The sequence below is a fragment of the Nannobrachium achirus genome (assembly GCF_963921795.1).
Source record: "Nannobrachium achirus genome assembly, chromosome: 23".
Classification (NCBI taxonomy): Eukaryota; Metazoa; Chordata; class Actinopteri; order Myctophiformes; family Myctophidae; genus Nannobrachium; species Nannobrachium achirus.
The window spans coordinates 39,133,921-39,159,358 of record NC_137830.1 but is presented as its reverse complement, the minus strand read 5'-3'; the positions used below and the strand labels follow the sequence as shown (position 1 = coordinate 39,159,358).

Here is a 25,438-nt window from a genome sequence, read left to right as displayed (position 1 = left end):
GCTCCCCCCTGTCAGGTGAAAAGAAGCAACCTGGACTCCTCATGCATAGAAGGAAGCATGAGGTCAGTCCGTTGTCTCCCCAGATTTGCAGAAGGAGTGTAGCGCCCAGGATTACATTTGATAATTGACACCAGGTGAAAAATAGGTTACAAAATTGTGGGATAAAAAAAAAATAATAATAAAAAAGGTTAAATGAATTAACAGTGAGGGTTTTGTTGCGATTTTATTCCAGGCTAGGAGGTTATAGACCGTTAGGCATGTTTGATCATTGATGATAACTATAGCAATACTTGATCATCATAGTCACGACATCTGTCAAAATAAAATGTATTTTAACCATGCTCATGCAAGCCATATTGTGTATAGATAGATAGATTTATTTATTTTCGTGTCGTGCACCAAAAAAGGTGCCCAGCCCACATGGACTTACAGGACACATACATATAAATCATTTCATTGGTACCATACAGGTGTACAAAGAAACAAAAAGACTGTTCTTCAAACTGTCCTTCAAGCATACAAAACACTTTGTCTTTTTTCCCAAGCTTTACACACATAATCTGCCAAAAAGAAAATACCTTTACTGAAGCATAATTCAAGTCTTTCATAATCATCCAACCAAAAAAAGTTAACACAAATAGATGACATTTTAACAAATAATCTATGTCTTAATTCATCATACAATGGACAATAAAACAAGAAATGAACCTCATTTTCAATTTCCTCCAAATCACACAACAAACAAAGTCTGTCCTCCTCAGGAGTCCCAATGAATCTACCTGTTTCCAACGCCAATGGTAAGGTCCCTGAATGTAATTGAGCACAAAACGACCTTTGACTCTTAGATACATTCTGCGTGACATAAGGCTCAGGACCATAACCCTTCTTGATAAGACGATATGTTCTGAGTTTCGGTTTACACCATAAATCAACAGACCAACTCTCTTTATATTTATGAAACATAGAATTCTGCAATTCATGAATATTACAACATAATCTATTTAGATAAATGAATGAAGAATTATTCATAAAAAATAAAGATTTCACTTCATTAGCCCAGGGATAGCCATTTGAAATATCCCAGTTAAAAATCTTTTTAGTTAATCTGTGGTCAGGCATTTTAACAAATCTATTCCACAGTCTCATCATCTCACCTTTATGTCTTATATTTACTGGCATCCATCCCATATCTCCACTAATGGCCAAAACTGGCGTAAGCTTATGGACTCCAAGAAATGAGCGAATGGCTCTATTTTGGATTTTGTTTGAATTTTCATTGTCATGGAAGCCCCATACACCAGAAGCATAATCTGAGACAGGACAAACACAAGATTGATATAATTGTGTGTATGTATGATATCCTAAATCTTTACAAGCTTTCACCTTATTTAGAACTGACCCCAAAGCTCTACCAGCTGAATCAGTTAAGACTTGAATACCTTCCTTTAGGTTCATATGCTCATCTAAGGTTAGGCCCAGATATTTGTACGTCTTTGTGTATATCAATACAGTTGAACCAAACATAAACGAAAATAAACTTCTTTTTACAGATGGTTTCCTGAAATGAACAATTTGTGTTTTGTCATTATTTACTACAAGCCTCCACTTGAAGCACCAATCAGCAACGATATTAAGCATATTTTGCAAATCTTTTTCGCAATCTGCAAGTAAAATTATATCATCTGCATACAAAAGTATGCCTACCATCATATCAGCTACTTTAACCCCCAGTTTGGAGTTTCTAATCTTAAGAGCTAAATCGTTCACATACATGGAGAACAAAGTGGGCGACAAAACATCTCCTTGTTTCACTCCAAAGTGTGTAGGAAACCATCCTGTTCTAAAATCATTTACTTGAACACAAGCCATAGGTGCTCGATAAAGAGCCCTAATGGCCCCATAAAACTTCCCGTTTACACCTGATGTTATTAATCTATATTCAAGGAGCTCCCTGTTTACCCAATCAAAGGCCTTCTGGAAATCAATGAAACATGCATATGTTGATTTGTTTTCTTTAAGTCTTGCTCGAACAATAGTAGTGACTGAGTAAATATGGTCAACACAAGATCTTGCTTTACGAAAACCATTCTGCTCATCAACCAGTAAGCCTGATCTTTCAAAATGATCTGTAAGTCTATTATTTAAAAGTGAAGAATATAATTTATAAACATTACTAATAAGACTAATGCCTCTATAACTAAGCGGTAGTTTAGGGTCATTCTTAGAGGACTTTGGAATAGGCTTTATGATAGTTTTGTACCACTGAGAAGGAACAATACCATTATCGAAACAGGATTGAAACAATAGAAACAAAATCTGTAGCAATTTAGGGGATTTCAATACCTCATATGAAATGTCATCAATTCCAGTGGCTTTTCTTAATTTACTATTTTCAACCACTCCCTTTACTTCCTCAATTGTGAAATTACCATTTAAATAGAAATTACAATTATAAGTATCTGCGCTCATTTCACTTTCCATTACCCTCTTTTGACTGTTCACTTCTTCCAAGAAGGACTCATCAAATAAGGAGTGATTACACCCGGAAAACAGATCTGTGAAATCCTTCTCCCATTTTTGTAGTACTGTTTCTATATCAGAACAACACTCCCCATTTTCCAGTGTTACAACCATCGGAATCTCTTTCTTCTTACAGGGACCCAATCTATTAATTTCATTCCAAAATTTCTGAGGGTTATGAGTTTGCAGTTGCTCAATATGTAATGACATTCCTCGATTAAACTTACGCTTCACTGCACGTAACTTTTTATCAAATTCACATTGACACTTTTTAAATTCCTTCCTCAACTTTACTCTCAATTCTTTACTTTCACATTTTAGGAATTTCTTTTCCACTGCTCTTAAATTGTCCCATAGCCTTTGTAAATCTTGATTCCAATATGGTTTAGGAATTCTTCTTGCCCCTTTTGAAATATTGTTTTTAACACATTTATCTAATTCTCTATATAAACACTCACACAATGTGTCATACCAAGCGTCCATATGAGCTTGACCATTTGTGCTTAACTTCACCTGATCAGTAAGCTCTGATAAGCTATTATTACAAGCGTTAGTTGACAAAAAAGATTCAGGGAGTCTTCTTATTTGAGATCTTGAATTTGTTGAATAGCTTGTGGGAACTTGCACCTCTTTAATAAAATTAGATCTAGTCTGAAAAGATACCATCACTACAGAGTGATCAGGCATTTTACATCTGTCTCCCAATAAAGAAATACCCTCAGACCCTAAGCTCTCTAATAACTCATTTGGAGTCCAAACCATAAACTTGTTACAATGTTTTAGCCCTTCATGGGGAACAATAATGTAATCTACCACAGCTCTCCCTCTAGTGGAGACTGAGGTGAAATTATCAGTACCTGGTATTCTCCCATTCAATACACAGCATTTAGCATCCCTCAAAAATTCAATTAAAACATCTCCATATTTATTAACAGAAGTATCTAAATTATTTCTGGGAGGTACATCATCCACATCTGGAATGTAATCATTTAGATTGCCAATACGTCCATTTAAATCCCCACATAAATACATTTCATCTACATCAGATAAACTATATATCTGGGCCAATAAATGGCTGAAAAATAAATGAGAAGAAATTGTTCTAGAGGATCCCTCAGGTGGCAAATAACAAGTAAAAATAACAAAACAATTCATTGAAAACCTATTTCTAAAACGCATTCCCATTATTCCCTCCACTGTTTTATCAATTACATTAACTTCATAACTTTCAAACACTGTGTTTTTGATCAATATACCAACTCCTCCTGATCCTTTAACAGCTCTTATGTGTACTTTTCGATTTTGTCCAAACCAAGTGTACCCTTTAAGCTCTATTTCCTGGCGTCCTGTTAAATGGGTCTCATTTAAAGAGATAATGTCAGGATTCATATTTAGCAGTATTACTTTTCTAAGCTCACAATTCCATGTTGTCCAACCATTTACATTCCAATGCACTAATGTGCAGTTTTCAAGTTGTGTGGGGTGGGCATTTACCGATCATTTCGCCGGGTAGTCTCTCCTCTGCCCGTACCCACGACCGCGGGGGCTTCGTGCGCCCCGTGCGCCCCGTGCGTCATGATTCCCACGTCCCCGGGGGTTTGGCGCGTCACGGGGATGTGTGAGTCTATCACCGTCCTCAGCCTCCGGATTGTCTCTGGACTCTCTTCTCTGGCCATTCCCCCGTCGCCGAGGGCTTCGTGCTTCACGGGGATATATATTATGTCTCAATACCCCCCTCCAAAAGTGTCTTTCTCCTCTAAAAGTGTGGCTGTTGAATGAAATAATGGACAGGTTTAAAATAACAATAATTAGACTGTCGTACAGCATGTCTGAGCCAGAGCTTGAAGGGGTGGACAAGTAGACTAATGATATGGCTTAGGATCAGTCTCCCCGCCACCTTCCTGTTTACCATGCCTAATTGCCGCTCAGAAAACAAGACGCGGCTATTTTCATTAACCAATGTATATAATCAGAAATGATTATTTTGATTGGCGCTTACTGTACTGTACATGAATCTTCCCTCTGGAATCCAGCGAGCCGGGCAGAACTTCCTCAAAGATGACACCATCATGGCGACGAACATTCTGTGAGAATAGCTACAATGTGTCAGCTTATTAGATTGGCACTTTTCAGCAACGAAAGGCTGTAGAGCAGGGCTACTCAACTTAAGATGGCTCAGGGGACACTCGGCTAAATACAAAAGTCCAAGGGCTGCAAGCTAAACATGACGGCCCTATTTTGGACGTTTAGACAATGATTTTGTAACACACTACATGAGTAGTTTAAAAATTAAGGAAACACACAGAAAACAGCCACATTTCCATCTATAAGGCCAAACCTCATTGAACAAAAAGATGGAATGATTAGTGATGAGATGATGAAGTTTCTTCTTTTGGAACAAACAAAATAGCAAAACAAGTCTTGAAATTGACAGTTTCCTATTTACCATTTAATCATATTTATACATTACTGGACTGTTGTGGACGGCGTAAAGAAATTTAACCGGGGCGATTTTTAAAGTTTGGACACCATCACGTACGCAGCACACAGCAGCGCAACGTCGGCAGTGGAGCACCTAGCTCTGGTCCATAGTGTTAGTGGAGTTCTCCCTAACGCTATGTTCCTCTACTTCCGTATTCCTTGGCAAAACCGGAACACCCCGCCGTCTGGTCCAAAAATAACAAAAACTGTTTCGCCCCTCATCAAACCAAAGGTATCAGTGGACAGTTGAAAGCTTACTCTACTTAGTGGACGAGGTCTGAGCTCCCCACCACACGATTAAAATACATTTCTAGGGCAAAATGAAAAATATTCCACCGGATGGAGACGCTCTTCCAGGTTTTTACGAAACAGCGCTTCCAACGTCGCAGAGTTGAATAACACCCAGTGAGACTAATGCTCAGTGTAATTCGGTCCTCTGACCTGCGCGGCAGTAGTGAGTTGGCACCTTGATGGCGACGACAAATAGTGAAAAACGAGAAGAAATGGAGTCTCCATCCGGTAGAATATTTTTCATTTTGCCCTAGAAATGTATTTTAATCGTGTGGTGGGGGGCTCAGCCCGCGTCCACTAAGTAGAGTAAGCTTTCAACTATCTACTGATACCTTTGGTTTGATGAGGGGCGAAACAGTTTTTGTTATTTTCGGACCAGACGGCAGGGTTTTCCGGTTTTGCCAAGGAATATGGATGTAGAGGAACATAGCGTTAGGGAGAACTCCACTAACGCTATGGACCAGAGCTATGGAGCACCCTTCATTGATTAAAACGGGAGCGTTCCCAGCGTTGCCGCTGACGCGACGCTCGACGGCGCTCGGTGGAGCCGGGGGGTTATATGAATATATAAAAGCACAAAGCAAATGGGTAAAATGTATCAAATCTAACATAGGATCAAATACTTGATCCTGTGTGGAAATAGCAGCGCTTCAAGTGCTTTAACATCTGCACCACTGCACAATTATTCACTCTGCCAGGTGGCCCGCAGTCGTGTGTTTGGAGTGTTAAGGAGGCGGACAGCTCTAATGTGATATTCTGGAACATGTTCTGCTATATGCCTCTTAGTCTAGTGGCAAGGAAGGAAATGAAAAAAAGGGTTGTTAGCCGGGTGAAAGGCCCTTCTTCTGTAAAGCATTATAGAACCCTGCTATAGGTAGGGAGATCACAGAAATGACTCACCCCATGAAGCTTTGAATTCATGCAGATCTTTTTGTTTTTGTCACATTCCCAAGTCAATAATTTGATGACCAGGTCATCTGTCAATAGGAGACTCAATAGGAGACACTTTGAGTCGCTGTTATCAAATTATTGGCTTAGGAATGAGACAAAAACTAAAACATCTTCGTGTGTAACTTTTAGAAAATAAACTACTGTTGTGATATCCCCCCCCCCCCCCCCCCCTACAACATGATTATACTTGGAGGAAGATTATTATTATTTTTATTTATTTAATTTTTATTATTATTATTATGTATTTATTTTCAAAAATGTGTAGCCTAGAGAAAGTGTTAAAATTGTTTTTATGTGGCCACTCCTGGTTTTCCAGTTAGCCACACCCACAGTGTTGCTGTACGGTAAGAAGGGGAGGAGTTGATTTTATGATGTCATTAAATGTGTGTATTTCGATTGGGTCTTTTGACTCAGAGGCTTTCAGCTTTCAGGAAGAAACCAAAAATACACAGGGACAGGTTGTGGGGGTCCCTGCTTCAACTCTCTCTCAACTAAGGGGTCTTTGGCCTGAAAACGTTGAAGACCCCTGGTATACACCAATATCTTTTCTTTCCAGTAGCTGCTACTAACTTTGTGTAAAACAGGCAAGAGCTTAACAATGAGCTCTAAGAAGGCTGAGAAACACTGCTGTAATGTGACTCACTGCTTCAAAGAGACATTCTGCCCACTGGCTGCCTCAATAGCTTACTCTATAGCTGGTAGGCTTAAGTCATTCAATGAAAGGTATATAAATCACACGAATGACCATAAGAAAAAAAAAACACTTCCGTCAAAAAAATGGTATGGGGTCACAATAAAGTCACAAGAGTCCCTTACATTAGACGGGTTCGTGCGTGCGTGCGTGCGTGTGTGCGTGCGTGAGTGAAATAGAGAGCATGCATGCATGCATTTGTGTGCATGGGCCAGAAAAGCTAAGTGGCTGTTGATGACTGTGGAGGATAGGGAGGGACGTGCAAGCCATTGTAGCTATGGCGCTGCGTGCGTGCGTGCGTGTGTGTGTGTGTGTGCGCGCGCGCGTGCAGGGGCGTGAATTGGGTATGGCAGGGGTATGCAGCTGCCATACCCTGGGTCCAGGGGGGAAAATGAAAGTTAATTTTAAATATAAATCCATGAATGTCTCTTTGGTATTATAATTATATTCTCCACACTTGTATTCTCCCCATCTTGACAAAATGTTGCTAAGGTATGGCAACATGACCAGTCATGTTGCCATACCTTAGCTTTTTCTGAACTGACGCCACTGTGTGTGTGTGTGTGTGTGTGTGTCTCAGATGATGTTGCAGAAGAAAGTGAGTGTGCCCATAGCAGGGTAATGGACCCGGGTGGGGGATGTTATCACAGCACAGCGGCACTGTGTTGGTGGTAATGAGGCTGCGTTGCTCGACCCAGCGCGCTGGCTCACCATCAAGCCTCTCTTACGTGCTGAAGGGTTTATTTGTTTTGCTTCCCCGTGCACATTGCTTGACTGGTTAGCCTGCCAAATCTAAGTCCCCGTCTCTTTTGTGTGCACGCGTGCGTGGCTGCGTGCATGTGTGTGTGTACATGCGTGCGTGCATGTGTAACAACACAATCAATAGTATTATCAGGGTGACAAACGGGGCCAGGGGGAGTGGAAGTAATGTGACACTGATTGTGAAATGTGGATTTTCTTGAGTGAGCAAGTGGATGACCAGTGTTCCCTGCTTGCTGTAGTGATGGCACATGCACATGTTTTTTTCTACAGCAATTTGTGCAAAATGACCAGCACCTTATACCAATGGTTCTCAACATGGGGGTCGGGACCCAAAGAGGGGCCCCCAAATTATTTTGGGGGGTCCCCTGATTAACTTAATTTGCAACACTGTATTCTCACTCAACAGTAGACAAACCAACATAACGTTTAAGCGTATAGAGGGTATCTACACATTTCTAATTAAAGGACTTTTTAATACCTCTAAAATGACAAATTAAACATTGTCCAAATTGTCAAATATTAGAGGCAGAAATTGTGAAAAATAACAGATCTACATGCTCACAACTCCTCGCAACACGAGGCGTTGTGAGCCTCTAGATCTGCTATTTTTCACAATAGAACCGTGTTATCCAAAATGTAATGCCTCAACTCTTAGTGCTCGTCATGGTGGGAGGTCCCCAGTTAAAATATGATTATTTTGGGGGTTGCAGCTTGAAAAGGTTGAGAACCACTGCCTTAGTTGATGGGTATGCATGTACAGTACGTGTGTGTGGCCCTGTGTTATGTTGTGGTGTGTGTGTGTGTGTGTGTGTGTGTGTATGTATGTATGTGATTCACCACTCAAGTGTGTAAAGCCAAGCCGACAGTCACCCCTGGATGCCCCTCCTCACTGGCAAATCCAAAATGATGGTGGGGAAACCAAGATGACAGCTTAGCTATATTTAACCTGCTTGTACTGGTGATTAATTTGCATACTCTAGCAACCAGCCCCCACAGCTTCTGCACTCTAGAAACATGCCCGTGGCGAGCAGTGGTGGGAAAAGTACTCGCATTTTACTTAAGTAAAAGTATCAATACTGCAATGCAGAAATACTCTGTTACAAGTAAAAGTCCGGAATTCAAAATATACTTGAATACAAGTATGAAATAATTGGCATCATCAACAAGTACTTAAATAAAGTGCCAAAAGTAAAAGCACAAAATGTTTTAAAATAGCAGATCCACAAGCTCACACGTTGTGAGTTTGTAGATCGGCTATTTTCAAATAGCCTAGGTGTAAAATAGGGCTTTTATAATATTATAATTTATACCTGCAAAGTAACTAGTAACACAAGTTTTCAAATCATTTCAGTGGAGTAAAAATACAATATTTGCCTCTGAGATGTAATGGAGTAGAAGTAAAAGTATTGAAAATTGCAAATACTGAAGAAAGTAGAAAATACCTCATAAATTAATACAGTACAGTACTTGAGTAAATGTACTTAGTTACTTTACACCACTGCCGATGAGCGAGCGCCGTATTTATTTGATATATCTTCACACCTGATAGACTTTAATGCACTAAGTGTCACCTGCCCCTTAATAATCAAAATAAGTAGCAATTAGCGATAATTAACTGCCTGAAACACATCGATGCCCACTTGAATTAAAACAATCTTTCCCTTCGGCAGTAGATTTGGCTCAGCGCTCATTTTGTCCCCCCCCCCCTACAACATAATCATCAGGTATTATCTATCTATAAGTCTCTGTGTGCGTGTCTGTCTGTCTGAGGGGAGGGGTTGATTATATGATGTCATTTAATCACTGTTTTTGAATCAGCACTTTTGACCCACAAGGTGTCAGCCTCCAGGAAGAAATACAAAATACAAAGGGAATACATAATTGCTCATAACAAGTAACACTCCCTAAGGTCAAGTAGCGACCGCAGGGAGTACCAGATAATTTGACTATTTAGACTACAAATTGCAAAAAAGAAAAACGTCAACATATATACATATGCACCAGTAAGACTCCCTAATCGGGAGATAAGCGACCGTCAGGTCACAGCGTGATTTTAGGGCAAAATGTGTAGGAGCAGTGTCCAAAAATGTGTTTGAAAAAATTGGCCAGATGGTGGCGCTATATGGGACAGATCCATGTTGATGACATGAGTGTAGACATACTGTGTACCGATTTGAGTGATTTTAGGGCAAAATCTGTAGGAGCAGTGTCCAGAAATGTGTTTGAAAAAATGGGCCTGATGGTGGCGCTATATGGGACAGATTCATGTTGACGTCTCTCTTGGCGCCGCCGAGGCGGACGCGTGGGTACCGGCCCCGGCTCTCCCGGTCGCTCCTAGCCCGAGTTACGGCATTTTATGTGTGCTGCAGTGGCGGGGGTCCTCCACTAGGGGCATCCATTCTGGAGCACCAGGAGTCGGTGGTCCCCAGGAATTCCACGTGAACAGCCCCGTTTGGGTGGTCATTTGGTCATTTTTGCACTTTTTGGCGGCGGTGGAAGGGGGTCCCTGGGGGTCCCTGGAGCTCCGGGGGTCCCTGGTGGGGTGGAGGTTGTGGATTGGCAGGCAAGGAGTGTGTGTGCAAAGTTTGGCATGGATTGGGGTAACGGTGGCGGAGATATGAGTTGGGGAAAAGTGTGACATGACGGACAGACTGACAGACTGACTGACAGACAGCCGGTGGAGGTTTTGGTAGTAACTGCGACCTGACGGTCGCAATAATTGCATATGAGACATGGTGGGGGTGGACATTAATTGACCATAAATATTGCGTGCAGGCGAGCATAATTGCATGTAAACTTACAAGCAAAGGCTCTTCAAAACACACGTGAGAAGGAAAAGGGAAGAGGAGATCTGTACACTTTGATCTACCACAACTGAACAGGCTTAGCACTGATTACAGGTCTAGTTACAGCAAGCGCCTGTAGGAGGTGTAAAAGAGCACAGGCAAGCGTGACAGTGTGACAGGCAAGGGTAACAGCTTAGCGTGACTGCATGACACAACTGCTGCAGGTTTTCACACTAAACTGCTCCCTGCGGTCGCAACAACCACGCCAGGGGGTCTGATCATCACAGACATGAAAACCAGAAAAAGTACAAAATTATGGCACCACCTCTTTAACACATACACAGCCATTTACAATATGCGTTTGCGCCTATACTGCCAGGAAATTATTAATTTTTCAGAGTCACAGTAGATCTCCCTTATATGCATGACAGTTTGGTAGGCTGTAGTCTATATAGTGTACACTAGATGTCGCCAGCGATTAAGGTCTCTGGCGATTGCTAGAAGGCCTCAAATTAGCAACCAGTCCATTCACTTAGCATTAGCGTTAGCATGGAACGGCCCGGGACCCGTGCACGCCATCCGCGCTCTTAAAAAAAAAAAAAAGGTATCGACTATGTGCCTTAGATGCCCAATTGACGCACAGAGCCTTCAAACCGGATCAAGATCCGACGTTTAGAACGTGAGATAGAGCCGAGTTGCTGTAATGGTTTCCAATGTAAAATATATGCTCGGGTACATGATTGACACGCTCGATTTCCGGTTTCCGGCGATGACGTCACTTCCATCGCAGAATCCTTGCTGAAGCTTATATGAAGCTAGAATGGTCATTTATAGCTCAAAAAATGTCAAAAAAATACCTAAATCATCAGAAAATGATCCCCAAGGCGACGTTTGGCGATCTGGCACGGTTTGGCGTCCCCAAAATGGCGATGAAAGGCGATTTGGCTAAGAATGAGTTTTAAGGATCCTGCCTCTAGCCGCGTGTGTGTGTGCGTGTGTGTGTGCGCGTGTGTGTGTGTGTGTGTGTGTGCGTGTGTGCGTGTGTGCGTGCGTGCGTGCGTGCGTGCGTGCGTGCGTGCGTGGTGGGTGCTTGGGGGTGGGTCTCTCGCATCAGGGGGCCACAGCCGCTCATCCACAAAACGGGAGAGATTGCATCCGTCTGGGATTAGATGGCAAAATGTGACCGGATATGAGTTGTTGCAAGACTCTGAAAAAAAGAACCCAATAATGCCAGGCTCTCATCTGCTGGCCGGGAAGATAAGGGATGGTCTGGATAGCCCTGATGTGACACCACAGGTGGTTTTCATTCTAAGGAGAGGGTTATCTTGCATAACCTCACTCGGTTGTTCTGTTGTTTACGCGCAGACTTCATAAGATTTGTGCCATTATTATTATTTTCTTGACAGAATGGTACGATGTACACATTGTTTGTCAGTCAGTGAGAGATGTCACACACAGTAGGATGAAAAGGAGACGTTTGCCAGCTAACTTAGAATTCCCTGTCAATGCTGTTTTGAATAAAAGGCAAGCAGAGGGATCCATCGATAAAACCTGACGATAAAAGGGGCTTATAGGCCTACTGTGTACAGTATATGACCGTGGAGAAGATTCTCATTTAGATACCACTGGACAAATTATTCTCTTCTTTCACAAACGGAAAACTCACACACACGCACACACACACACACACACACACACACACACACACACACACACACACACACACACACACACACACACACACACACACACACACACACACCCCGCACGCACACACTTCAACCTCTGTCATCACAGCATGCAGTGACTGTCTCAGCAGGAGAGTACCTGTAATAATGGACATCCTCTTCATTTCCCATTTTTCTAGCTCACCCGTCCTCAACCCTTCACCCCTTTCTTTCATTCATGTCCCTGTTGTCAACTCATTGTCTTGCTCTTTTCTATCTACTCTCTCTCTCTCTGTGTGTCTGTATTTATCTCAGTAGGTCCAGGATGCAGTCTGTTCTTGTCCCCCGGATTAGATAAAAGATTAAAGGAGCTAAGCTTGTCTGATATTTGCTATGGCTAAGAATCCCTCACTTTTCAATGCTGTCATACACCATAAATACTTTGTACATACGGAATCCATAGATAATTCCACATGATGTGTGCAAGCAGCGGTTCATTAATTATAGCAGCATTAATTCACAGTCTTATTTCCAGTCCTTTATAATTTCATTATGAAAGGTACTACTTTGTTCTGGGATGTTCAGCAATAAAAATTACAGTGGCAGCCTCTCAAAGTAGGGATGGAGCTCGAAACAAGAGCCTTTTACAAACTCGATAACAAATTTATTGGGTACTCGGATTCACTAAGCTCATGTTTAAACAATCAAGACAAGAGGCGATCAAGAAATTATTACAGTACTATTCTAATATAAAGCCATTCAACACTTATTGCACATTAATGAATGTTTTTTTTTTTATGATAGGCAAAACATTTTTTACTTTGGTTCTCATTGATTGCCAAGGCCCGAGTTTCCCGAGTTATTACAGTAGTCCCAGGCTGCCACAGCCCGAGTTTCCCGAGTTGGCAGCCATTTTAAAAAAAAAATAGAAAAACTAAAATGTATTAGGCATGATCGCAATCGCGAAATTGCATGTTTAGCCCCATAACAAACACATCTTTCAAAATGGCAAAATGTTTGTTTTGTCTGACTTTGAAGGCTTCTATCTCATGAATGCCTGAACGGATTTCCAAGCGGATTTTTTTGTTTGAAAGCTGTTAAAAAGTACTACACATATGGTGCATCATCTAGGCATGGGCGTGCACGATCCGTGCACTAAAAATTGATCTAGAAACTAGAAATTTAGGAACGTGGCAGTGAGGAACATTTTGAAAATGGCAATCAATGAGTTAATTGTCATCTTCATAGATGGTGGTCAGCCACAAACTCACAGTCACAACAACTGGCCAATAATGGTCAGGGTACTAAAGTATCGTTAGATTTTCAATAGGAATTCAATTTTAAAAAATCATTTTTCTCTCAATTTTCAAATTTTCTAGCTCCCCATAAAATCAAATATTGGTTCATTTTTCCAATTTTCTAGCTTGCAAAAAAATCACGAAAATGCTTCAATTTTTTAAATGTGTGATTCATATTTGTCATTATTTGATTTGGAACCGACAAAGGAAAAACATCTTTAAAAAAGGTATTTTTCATTTTTTTACCACATTACGAATATCAAAAAATGGACCAATTTTTCCAATTTTCTAGCTTGCAAAAAAATCAGGAAAATGCTTAAATTTTTTTAATGTGTGATTCGTCTTTGTCATTATTTGATTTGGAACCGACAAACAAAAAAATAGGCCCATTATTCAATTTTCAAGTCCAGGAAAGAAATCGTCATCATGAATGTCACGTGACCACGTGTCAAGTCACATGGTACACAACTTCAAAATAAAAGCTGTAAGCTAGTCTAACATCCAAGTAATAGGATCAACATGCAGGCAGGCAGGGGGTCCATGAGGGGTTTACAAGGGGGTCCATGGCTGGTTCCCAAAGTGTGGTTTGCGGACCCCCAGGGTTTCTATGGCTGGTTCACAACAGCCTGGTACACGTACAGCCATGGCTGGTTCCCAAAGTGTGGTTCGGGGACCTCTTGAGGTCCATGACGGATTTCCAAGGGGGTCCATGGCTGGTTAGCAATAAATGTGGTTCGGGGACCTCTGGGGGTCCCTGAGGGGTTTCCAAAGGGGTCCATGGCTGGTTAGCAATAAGTGTAATTGCGACCGTAGGTCGCTACTTACTATTACAGCCTGCACAAACTGTCCGTCTGTCTGTCTGTCTGTCCCTCTGTCTGTCACACCTCACACGTCACACTATTGCCCTGCTCATATCTCCGGGTCCCTGGGGGACCCCCAGATGTAAAAAATGACCAAATATGCAAAAATGACCAAATGACCACCCCAACGGGGCTGCTCACGGGGAATTCCCGGGGACCACCGACTCCTGCTGCTCCAGAACGGATGCCAAAGTGGTGGCGCCCCCAGTGGAGGACCCCCTCCACTGCAGCTCACATAAAATGCCGTAACTCGGGCTAGGAGCGTCCGGGAGAGCCGGGGCCGGTACCTATTCGTCCGCCAAGGCAACGCGGAGACCCCACCCCTCATTTCTCACATGGCCCTCTTCTAGCGCCACCATGAGGCCGATTCTTGCAAAACACATTTTTGGACACTGCTCCTACAGATTTTGCCCTAAAATCACGCACATCGGTACACAGTATGTATACACATTGCCCACACAACTAGGAACCAATGGCAGTTACAGCCCTCTTTGTGTATACATGTGACCTACGGTCGCTTATCTCCCGATTAGGGAGTCTTACTGGTAGTGTAATAGGTGAAATAGTGTAATAGTGCATTACTTGTAATATTGAAATAGCATAAATGTTATTGCGACCGTTAGGTCGCAGTTACTATCAAAACCTCGACCAGCTGTGAGTCCGTCCGTCCGTCCGTCCGTCCGTCCGTCAGTCAGTCAGTCAGTCTGTCTGTCTGTCACACGTCACACTTTTGCCCTGCTCATATCTCCGCAACCGTTGCCCAGATCCATGCCAAATTTTGCACACATACTCCTTGCCTGCCAAACCACACACATGACCCTCTTCTAGCGCCACCATGAGGCCGATTCTTGCAAAACAAATTTTTGGACACAGCTCCTAAATTTTTTGTCCTAAAATCACGCAAATCGGTACACAGTATGTCTACACTCATGTCATCAACATGGATCTGTCCCATATAGCGCCACCTTCAGGCCGATTTTTGAAAACACATTTTTGGACACTGCCCTAAAATCACCCTATTAGGGAGTCTTACTGGTAGTGTAATAGTGCAATAAGGGTAATAGTGTAATATTGTAATAAGTGTAATAATATAATAGTGTAATAGTGTAATTGCGACCGTCAGGTCGCAGTTACTATCAAAACCTCCACCAGCTGTCAGTCTGTCAGTCAGTCTGTCAGTCAGACTTTCAGTCACACTTTTTCCCTTCTCATAGTGATTTTGGCTGCCAAACCACTACCCCCATTTCTCCCTCTTCTAGCGCCACCATGAGGCCGCTTCTTGCAAAACAAATTTTTGGACACTGCTCCTACAAATTTTGCCCTAAAATCACGCAAAGCGGTACACAGTATGTCTACACTGTCCAAGATAGCGCCACCATCAGGGCGATTTTTCAAACACATTTTTGGACTCTGCAAAGCGTGATTTTAGGATGCCCTGATGGTGGCGCTATCTCGGACAGATCCATGCTGATGACATGAGTGTAGACATAATGTGTACCGCTTTACGTGATTTTAGGGCAGAATTTGTAGGAGCAGTGTCCAAAAAATTATGTGTTTTGCAAGAAGCGGCCTCATGGTGGCGCTAGAAGAGGGAGAAATGGGGTAGTGGTTTGGCAGCCAAAACCACTATGAGAAGGGCAAAAGTGTGACTGAAAGTCTGACTGACAGACTGACTGACAGACTGACAGCTGGTGGAGGTTTTGATAAGAATGCACTATTACACTATTTCACCTATTACACTACCAGTAAGACTCCCTAATCGGGAGATAAGCGACCGTTGGTCGCTTATCTCCACAAAAAGGCCAAAAGTTTGTTTTACCAAAATCGTCCTGATGGTGGCGCTGGATGGGACAGATGCGTTTTGATTACATGACTGTGCGATTTGTGTGATTTTAGGGCAAAATCTGTAGGAGCAGTGTCCAAAAATGTGTTTAAAAAAATCGGCCTGAAGGTGGCGCTAAATGGGACAGATCCATGTTGATGAGATGAGTGTAGACATACTGTGTACCGATTTGCGTGATTTTAGGGCAGAATATGTAGGAGCAGTGTCTCTGTGTAGCGATTTGCGTGATTTTAGGGCAAAATCTGTAGGAGCAGTGTCCAAAAATGTGTTTTAAAAAATCGGCCTGAAGGTGGCGCTATATGGGACAGATCCATGTTGATGAGATGAGTGTAGACATACTGTGTAGCGATTTGCGTGATTTTAGGGCAAAGATTGTAGGAGCAGTGTCCAAAAATGTGTTTTAAAAAATCGGCCTGAAGGTGGCGCTATATGGGACAGATCCAAGTTGATGACATGAGTGTAGACATACTGTGTACCGATTTGTGTGATTTTAGGGCAAAAATTTTAGGAGCAGTGTCCAAAAATGTGTTTTGCAGAATCGGCCTCATGGTGGCGCTAGAAGAGGGCCATATGAGAAATGAGAGGTGGGGTCTCCGCGCCGCCGAGGCGGACGAATAGGTACCGGCCCCGGCTCTCCCGGCCGCTCCTAGCCCGAGTTAAGGCATTTTATGTGAGCTGCAGTGGAGGGGGTCCTCCACTGGGGGCGCCACCACTTTTGCATCCGTTCTGGAGCACCAGGAGTCGGTGGTCCCCGGGAATTCCCCGTGAGCAGCCCCGTTGGGGTGGTCTTTTTTGCACATTTGGTCATTTTTTACACCTGGGGGTCCCCCAGGGACCTGGGGGTCCCTGGAGCTCCGGGGGTCCTTCGAGGTTGTAGTTTGGCAGGCAAGGAGTTTGTATGGAAATTTTGGCATGGATCGGGGCAACGGTGGCGGAGATATGAGTAGGGGGAAAGTGTGACGTGTGACGAGTGACGTGACGGAGGGAAGGACAGGCTGACGGCTGGTGGAGGTTTGGATAGTAGAGAGTGTAAAAGTAACTGCGACCTACTACGGTCGCAATTAAACACACTTATTGCTAACCAGCCATGGACCCCCTTGGAAACCCCTCAGGGACCCCCAGAGGTCCCCGAACCACACTTTGAGAACCAGCCATGGACCCCCTTGGAAATCCGTCATGGACCTCCAGAGGTCCCCGAACCACACATTGGGAACCAGCCATGGCTGTACGTGTACCAGGCTGTTGTGAACCAGCCATAGAAACCCTGGGGGTCCCCAAACCACACTTTGGGAACCAGCCATGGACCCCCTTGTAAACCCCTCATGGACCCCCTGCCTGCCTGCATGTTGATCCTATTACTTGTTGGATGTTAGACTAGCCTACAGCTTTTATTTTGAAGTTGTGTACCATGTGACTTGACACGTGGTCACGTGACATTCATGATGACGATTTCTTTCCTGGACTTGAAAATTGAATAATGGGCCTATTTTTTGTTTGTCGGTTCCAAATCAAATAATGCCAAAATATGAATCACACATTCCAAAAATTGAGCAAATTTTAAGCATTTTCCTGATTTTTTTGTGGGCTAGAAAATTGGAAAAATGGGCCCATTTTTTGATTGTTGTAATGGGGTAAGAAATTAAGAAATACCTTTTTCAAGATGTTTTTCCTTTGTCGGTTCCAAATCAAATAATGACAAAGACGAATCACACATTTAAAAAATTGAAGCATTTTCCTGATTTCTTTGCAAGCTAGAAAATTGGAAAATTGGTCCATTTTTTGATATTCGTAATGTGGTAAAAAAAATGAAAAATAACTTTTTTAAAGATGTTTTTCCTTTGTCGGTTCCAAATCAAATAATGACAAATATGAATCACACATTTAAAAAATTGAAGCATTTTCCTGATTTTTTTGCAAGCTAGAAAATTGGAAAAATGAACCAATATTTGATTTTATGGGGAGCTAGAAAATTAGAAAATTGAGAGAAAAATGATTTTTTAAAATTGAATTCCTATTGAAAATCTAACGATACTTTAGTACCCTGACCAATAATAAAATATACCAGTTCTGTTCAGAATTTGTCGTCTCACATCTTTCCACAAAATATTAGAAAACGTTCAATAGTGGGCTCAATAAAAGCCCTGCTCAATAAGCAGGATCAATAAGGTGTACATTATCAATAAAGATTAACAAGCTCCATCCCTATACATAACTCAATGTCTTCAACTTCTGTGCGCACATCCTCGGGTATGGACTAGTGTTTTATATACACAGATTTAAAAATAAATAAAACATTTATGTAATTTGTTCTGGTTTGGTAATGTTTAGTAAGATGCAAAGTTATGACACATTATACCAGCTTGTGGCAAGTTAAAACCCTTGTCATATTGTGACAGTATACTTTTATGACAGTATACTTTTCAAGAGTTTTAGCTTGCCACAAGCTGGTAGTTGGTGGTTTCACCTATTTATGCTAGGCCACATGGGCACTTAGTTGGTCTTACATGTGTTCAATCCCTTAATGTATTGTTTTTGGTTTCTGTCCTCTGCCCGGCACCTGGTACTTTAGTGAGTGGATTATATTTATTTACAAACTTTATTGTTTAGGGATTCAGTGTTATTATGGCTCTTTCTAGAAATGTATCACGTAATGGCATCCACATACTGTACTATACAACAACCCAAAGAACCCTTTTCCTACAAAATGGGCAAAGCATTACTATGGTTGTGTGTGTGTGTGTGTGTGTGTGTGTGTGTGTGTGTGTGTGTGTGTGTGTGTGTGTGTGTGTGTGTGTGTGTGTGTGTGTGTGTGTGTGTGTGTGTGTGTGTGTGTGTGTGTGTGTGTGTGTGTGTGTGTGTGTGTGCGTGCGCGCGTGCGTGTCCCAAGCCAACACATACAAACACAAACAAATAAATGTTGCCTGGTGCTTCCCGACTGGTGTTGTTCCCGACTTGCACTGTTCCTGAGTTGCCCAGTGCCCAACACGCACCAGTCTAGTTGGATAAAATAACTTATGTATTTATCTCAGTTTACGTTTCCTACAGCCAAAGTGCTGAAGGCTTTAAGATTTTCATAATTATTTGTCTCATTATTTCTAAGGACTGACCCACTCCCACTTAAGGGCCGCTTATAGTTACGTACGTTTGATTTTGTGTACGTTTGGGGGTGAGAAAGAACGTGCGGTAATTACGTCAATATGCATAGTTCCGTACAGTCTCTGTGTTATATACGGTTCAATAAAGCCTATGTACATACTGTATCCACTAGATGGCAGTAGGGAGAGCTATGTCGATCTCCCGCAATGAGCAAATGCTACACAGCGCCTACATTGTTGACAGAGAGGTTTATAGGCATCAGCGCTAGTCGCTGTGCTGTCTGGGTATAATATAAAAATGACTTTACTGGAGAATGGATGAGCATGGACACGTCCCCTGGTCTGTTCACTGTTCAGCGTGTTGGTGACTTCCACCTACGAAATGGAGAGTACTAGACTCCCTCACTACTGCCCCCACGGTTGACAAAAATTCGCCACCGGTAGTACGTACAACTGGTACGTAAGTTTTTATCGGTTTTAATCCGTCGGGTTGAGTGTTGTCCATAAGGGTACGGACAGAGAGAAAAACGGACAGACCAACGGACCCAGTGGCGTCAGTTCAGAAAAAGCTACGGTATGGCAACATGACTGGTGTCTTGCACGCGCGCAAGACACCAGTCATGTTGCCATACCTTAGCAAGAGGCATGATACATTTATTTTAAGAAGTACATTTTATTTTTTCCCCCGTTTCTGCGGTTGTTCAAGTGCAGCTAAACTTGGCATGTTAGTAAACATGCCACAATTAACAATAATGCATTGCACCTGTGCAGCTGACCTGCGGAACTTGGGAATATACCATTCTGTCAAGATGGGGAGAATAAAAGTGTGGATAATATACTTATAATACCTTGTTAAAGTGACCATTTTGTTAAATTTTGCATTTGTAGTTATTTTACTGTAATTTAACAACATAATAACCAGCACAGATGGACACAGAGACATTCATGAATTTATATTTAAAAGTAACTTTTATTTTCCCCTCTGGACCCAGGGTATGGCAGCTGCATACCCCTGCCATACCCAATTGACGCCCCTGAACAGACCAAATGGATTAAATCACTCTCCCCCTCTGTTTCTAGTGTAGACTTGCCGTTCTTATGTATTACTATGCATGGTACTTTAACTGTGCTTGACCTTCCTGCATAAGCACATCTCCCACTTTATGTCTCTCCCACAAACCACATGTGTTTAGCGCAAGCATTGATTTATTTATGAATTCGAATGGGCTCACGCTAATCTGATGCCACTTTGTGGGGCATTTATAATTTGACGGGCCTTCACTTCTCTGGGGGGCTAACTTAAGTACAATTTTGAGGTATTTGCACTTTACTCGAGTATTTCCAATTTCCAATACTTTTACTTCTACTCCACTAAATCTCTGAACCAAAATATTGTACTTTTAATCTATTACATTTATTTGAAAACGTTAGTTACTTACTAGTTATTTGCAGATATAAATTATAATAATACAAAACATGCATTAACCACTTTAGCCCTATTTTTTTACCTAGGCTATTTGAAAATAGACTATCTGCTATTTTCGATGCCACCACTTTCATACTTTTACTCAAGTACATTTAGAATTCTGACTTATAGGCCTACTTGTGACAGACAGAGTATATCCACAGGGCCGGTTCTTGGCATAAGCAACATAAGCGGTCGCTTAGAGCCACAAGTGAGGGGCCACCGAAAATAATCTTGCTTAGGGCTAGCCTGATACTTCAGTCCGCACATCACCACCCCCTGTTGGTGGGTGGTTTGTAGTGTGGACTGAAGCTGCACATATTTTATTTTATTTCGAGCCGCCTGAAGAGCGGGCGCATTGAATGGGCCAATCAGGGTTGTATGCTTGGGGCACATGGTTTGGCTGCTCCGGTCCCAGCCCCCTCCAAACAGAGCTCTTGAGCTCACGTGAGACACGCTCGTGGACTCTGATTGGTGTCCTCTGCCCACGTGAGAGTCTAGTGGACTCTGATTGGTCCGTGAAAACTGTCATGGCGGAGTCAGACTCGACTCGTATTATTTTAATAAACGATGCAATAGTGCCGTTTCACCACGTTTTAATACCATTTTGCACTAACGTAAACATGCAGACATATAATATGTTATGAGAAATAACGTATTTTTGCAATGTCACGCCACGTCGCCGTCGCGTGTGTGTGTGTATGTGTGTGTGTGTGTGTGTGTGACGTCAATAGGCTTTAGCCCGCCCACGCCGAAGTAGAATCTCCGTCCGTAATCTCAGACTCTCATCCCGAAGTGAAACGTAGTGTGAGATGTCTGGCGCTCGCAGTCAGGCAAGCTTAGGGCCACCTGAGTCCTAGAACCGGCACTGTATATCTATATTGCAGTATTGATACTTTTACTTAAGTAATATGTGAGTACCTTTTCCACCACTGGACCTCAACAAGCCACTCTTCAGGGAGTCCAGATGACATTTTGGAGAAAATGTAAATGAGGCCCCCGGTGGGAAATGAGCGCCATCGAAAACGTACAGCTATCTCACAAGCAACGCTTTATCAATACCAGCCTTCTGTGCTTGTTGTGAAATGTGAAATGCTTTTGTGTTTCTTATAGTGTTTGAATGTCTGATTAACATTCCGGGAAAAGGCACTCGGTTCAAAGAGAGCAGTTCAAAGACCAATCCTATCAGTCCTTACTAAGGAGTCTTTAAGGATGTGGATAACAGACACACTCACTAACACCTTGTTCCTCAATTGACCCCCACTCTTCTCTCACTCCACAGATCCATATGTGAAGATCCACCTGATGCAGAATGGTAAGAGGCTGAAGAAGAAGAAGACGACAATCAAGAAGAACACCCTTAACCCTTACTACAACGAGTCCTTCAGCTTCGAAGTACCATTCGAACAAATCCAGGTACAGATTTCCATGGGCTTCACAAATTGCAATTAGATTACACTGTTAAGTGCAGAGAGGTGCACCCGTTTGTCGACATACCACACAAATTCTGCTTTTCGGAAATGAAATACTAGACTAAACAAAAAAAGAAAGAAGATAATTGAAGCCTTTCAGCTGTGACCATAATATGTTTTCTTTAATTCAGAAAGTTAATACCTCAATTTTGAATCCGTGTAGGTTTGTCAGTTTGGCAGGATAATTACTTAGTAGAGTGGTGAGATACAATACAATTCTTTGCACTTCACTGATTGCACACCTGTCGCATGAAGCTCAACACCGAAATAGCATGCCACAAGATGATTACCAGTCATTGTCACGATTGAGTCGTCATTTACGGCTGTGACAAAAAGCTCACAATTAAAAGTTTTTTTCTATTCCATGAAAGATGATGAATAATACACAGAGGGGACTTCAACGCTCCAAGCAATATGGAATTTGCTTTTCTGAACCTTAATAATAATATTAATAATACCTCAGATGTACAGATCCATCTAAAACAATTAGAATATTGTGTAAAAGATGCCCTAGCACCCCAAATCATAACTGACTGCGGAAACTTCCCACTGGAATTCAAGCAACTCTGACTTCAGAAGGTTGACATTTCTCTATTATAAATCCTTGTTTTGAGTGGTCTCGTGTAATATTGAATATTTTGAAATATGCACTTTTGATATTCATAAGCTGTATGCAATAAAAAATCTATTTATTTTACAAAAAAAGGTTTGGAATAATTCACTGAATGTGCATTATATCTAGAATATATGAAAGTTTCAAGAAATATATGAAAGTTTCAAGAAAGTTTACACAGTATTCTAATTTTCTTAGATGGATCTATAGTGTACTCAAAGTTACTAAGCTGCTTTACATGGTAAGAGAAAAGAAGTAGAAATCAACTTTATTGTGAAAAAAGGTAAACCTGTAGTCTGTAGTCTGTTTTTTATCTCAAAACAGTAAGATTTAACTCATTCAATGTCTTTACCTGCCAGGCCCGATAGTACCGAGAATGTCCCGTTTTTGAAAAAAAAAAAAAAAAAAAAAATGTAGTAGGCATGATAGCAATCGCGAAAATTGCATTTTTAACCCCCATAGCAACCCCATCTTTCAAACATGGCAGCCATCTTTGTTTACATTTTAGGAAAACATAATGGCTGCTATCTCATGAATGCCTTAACGGATTTCCATTCGGAATTTTTTTGTTTGAAAGCTGTGAGCAATGTGGACACACGTGGTGCATGATCTAGGCATGGGTGTGCATGATCCGTGCACTATGAATTACATGGACGTCTATGGAGACGAATGGCAAATGGGAGTACGAATTGGTATTCTTAAAAGACGGTGAATGTGTTAATATAAGCTACAGCAGTGTGCTGTATGCATTTATTTTTTCAAATGTTATTGTTATAGCAATCCTTGAATAATAACTAGTACCATTGATTGAGCTGTAAATGCTTGCTTGATCAATACTATTGAACAACACCACCTCTGAAGAGCGGGGCAATGTTTTGCTCATTCTGGAAGGAATGAAATTAATTGCAAACAATTTGTAGATTTCATAAAGGAATAATTATCTGTAGTTAAATGTGGTTAAATTAGCAATCCAACCTCCAGACGACTTATACAGAACCACCTTTAGCAAACCGTAGTGGTCGTTCTACTTGAGCTTAGCCTTAGTGCTGTGTTTTGCACAATTAATCAAAACATTTTGTCTCACTAATTGTGTGACGATTACAAACATTGCTTTTAATTGCTTTATCTTGTGACTCTAATAGGACATTTGTCACTGTCTCCGCTCAGCATTCTCCTCAACATAAATAATCGATGGAGGCAAGGCAAGTTTTGCCAATATATATTTTTTTTTCCTTTTTTTTTTTATCCAACTGGTTCTGGACATCCTCTCATAAATTAGAAAACACAAAACAAGCACACACAGTCTATATAAAATGCAGTTTGCCGGGTGTGTGGCTCATAAATCCTAGCCTCGGAAACCCAGGCTTTTATTTTGGCAATTGGAAAACACAAATACCTGTAAGACGGTGAGAGCACATTAGACACATGAGACAAAATGTCACAGATTAGTTGGCTTGAGGATTACATTTTAAATTCATAACCCGATTTTTCAATTGCTTTCTGAATCATCACATAATATTTGCTTGGACAAGCTGCTTACAATAGTACAAAAGAGGACTTCTAACCTCCAATCAAAAAGTTAATTTCATTCACTTTCATGAGCAATCTGAAGGTGAACCTTCCCTTTTAAAAATCACCTAACCCCACCTGGCCGCCTGGGTATTCAGTATTTCATTACACGCTGTATTAGGCATGGTCTTTTAGAACAGTGGCTCTGTGTTCATGCAGGTGGCGACGGCGCCATCTCAATACGCTAGACTGGAAGGATCGAAACTTAATCAGGGCTCTTTGTGAACTAATTCATATTCTCTGCCAGAGATTGACGTCCAGGTCAATCCTCTTTACAGTGCACCTCTTCTTTTAAAAAAAAATCAAACCTCGGTTCGAAGTGAAGCGGTGAATCTTAGTATAGAATTGTCTGGAGAGCCGGTATGACAGCCGGTATAATAGGTTTTAAAAAAATATATAAAAAATCCTGCTTGCAGGTCTCTTAGTTGTTTGTCAACTGCATCCCTCTATAATTATTATTATATTAGCATCTGTATATTCTTATTGTGCCTTTACTTTTGCTCTTATGCGGCTATTTGTCATTGCTGCAATAGGTGAGACCTATTTGCATGTACAAGACAGATAAAACCTGAAGGCCAAATTATCATGTGAAGCTTGACCAATCCTCAAAGTATCCATTCATCTGACCGGGAGGGACACATATTCACCGCACACATATTCTGGACGTACAGGACAGATAAAGCCTATTCATTCTGAACTGAAATTACCATATATGGACATGGGACACACATTTTGCTTTTTGAAAAAGCCTATTCATTCTGGACTGATATTTTGCACATACGTGACAGGAAAAACCTGTTCATTCTGGCCTGGAGTGACCATATATGGTAATTAAACGGACATTCTGTTTTTGAAAAAGCCTGTTCATTCTGGACTAAAATCACCATATATGGGCGTGATACACACAAAGCCATTCATTGGAAGCGGTTTTCACCGCTTCAAAAAAATAAACACATGCCGAGGGAAGGCTGAGTTCTGTATCTCTGAGTAATCAGGCAGTCTGCTCTGTTTGACCTGGTCAGGAGGAATGCCATTCCCTCCCAGTGAGAGCTACTGTCTGGATGAGCATTCTGG

The 25,438-nt window shown here is 41.7% G+C and overlaps 1 protein-coding gene across 1 annotated transcript in view; it reads left to right on the top strand.

Moving 5' to 3' along the window:
* The window catches only part of syt1a (synaptotagmin Ia), a gene marked incomplete at both ends in the record, with an annotated part of 93,448 nt that overhangs the window by 65,978 nt on the left and 2,032 nt on the right, over positions 1 to 25,438 (top strand). The window contains one exon of the mRNA XM_080754824.1: positions 21,993 to 22,126. Within this exon, the coding sequence (XP_080610950.1) occupies positions 21,993 to 22,126 (134 nt within the window). The remainder of the gene's footprint in view (positions 1 to 21,992; positions 22,127 to 25,438) is intronic.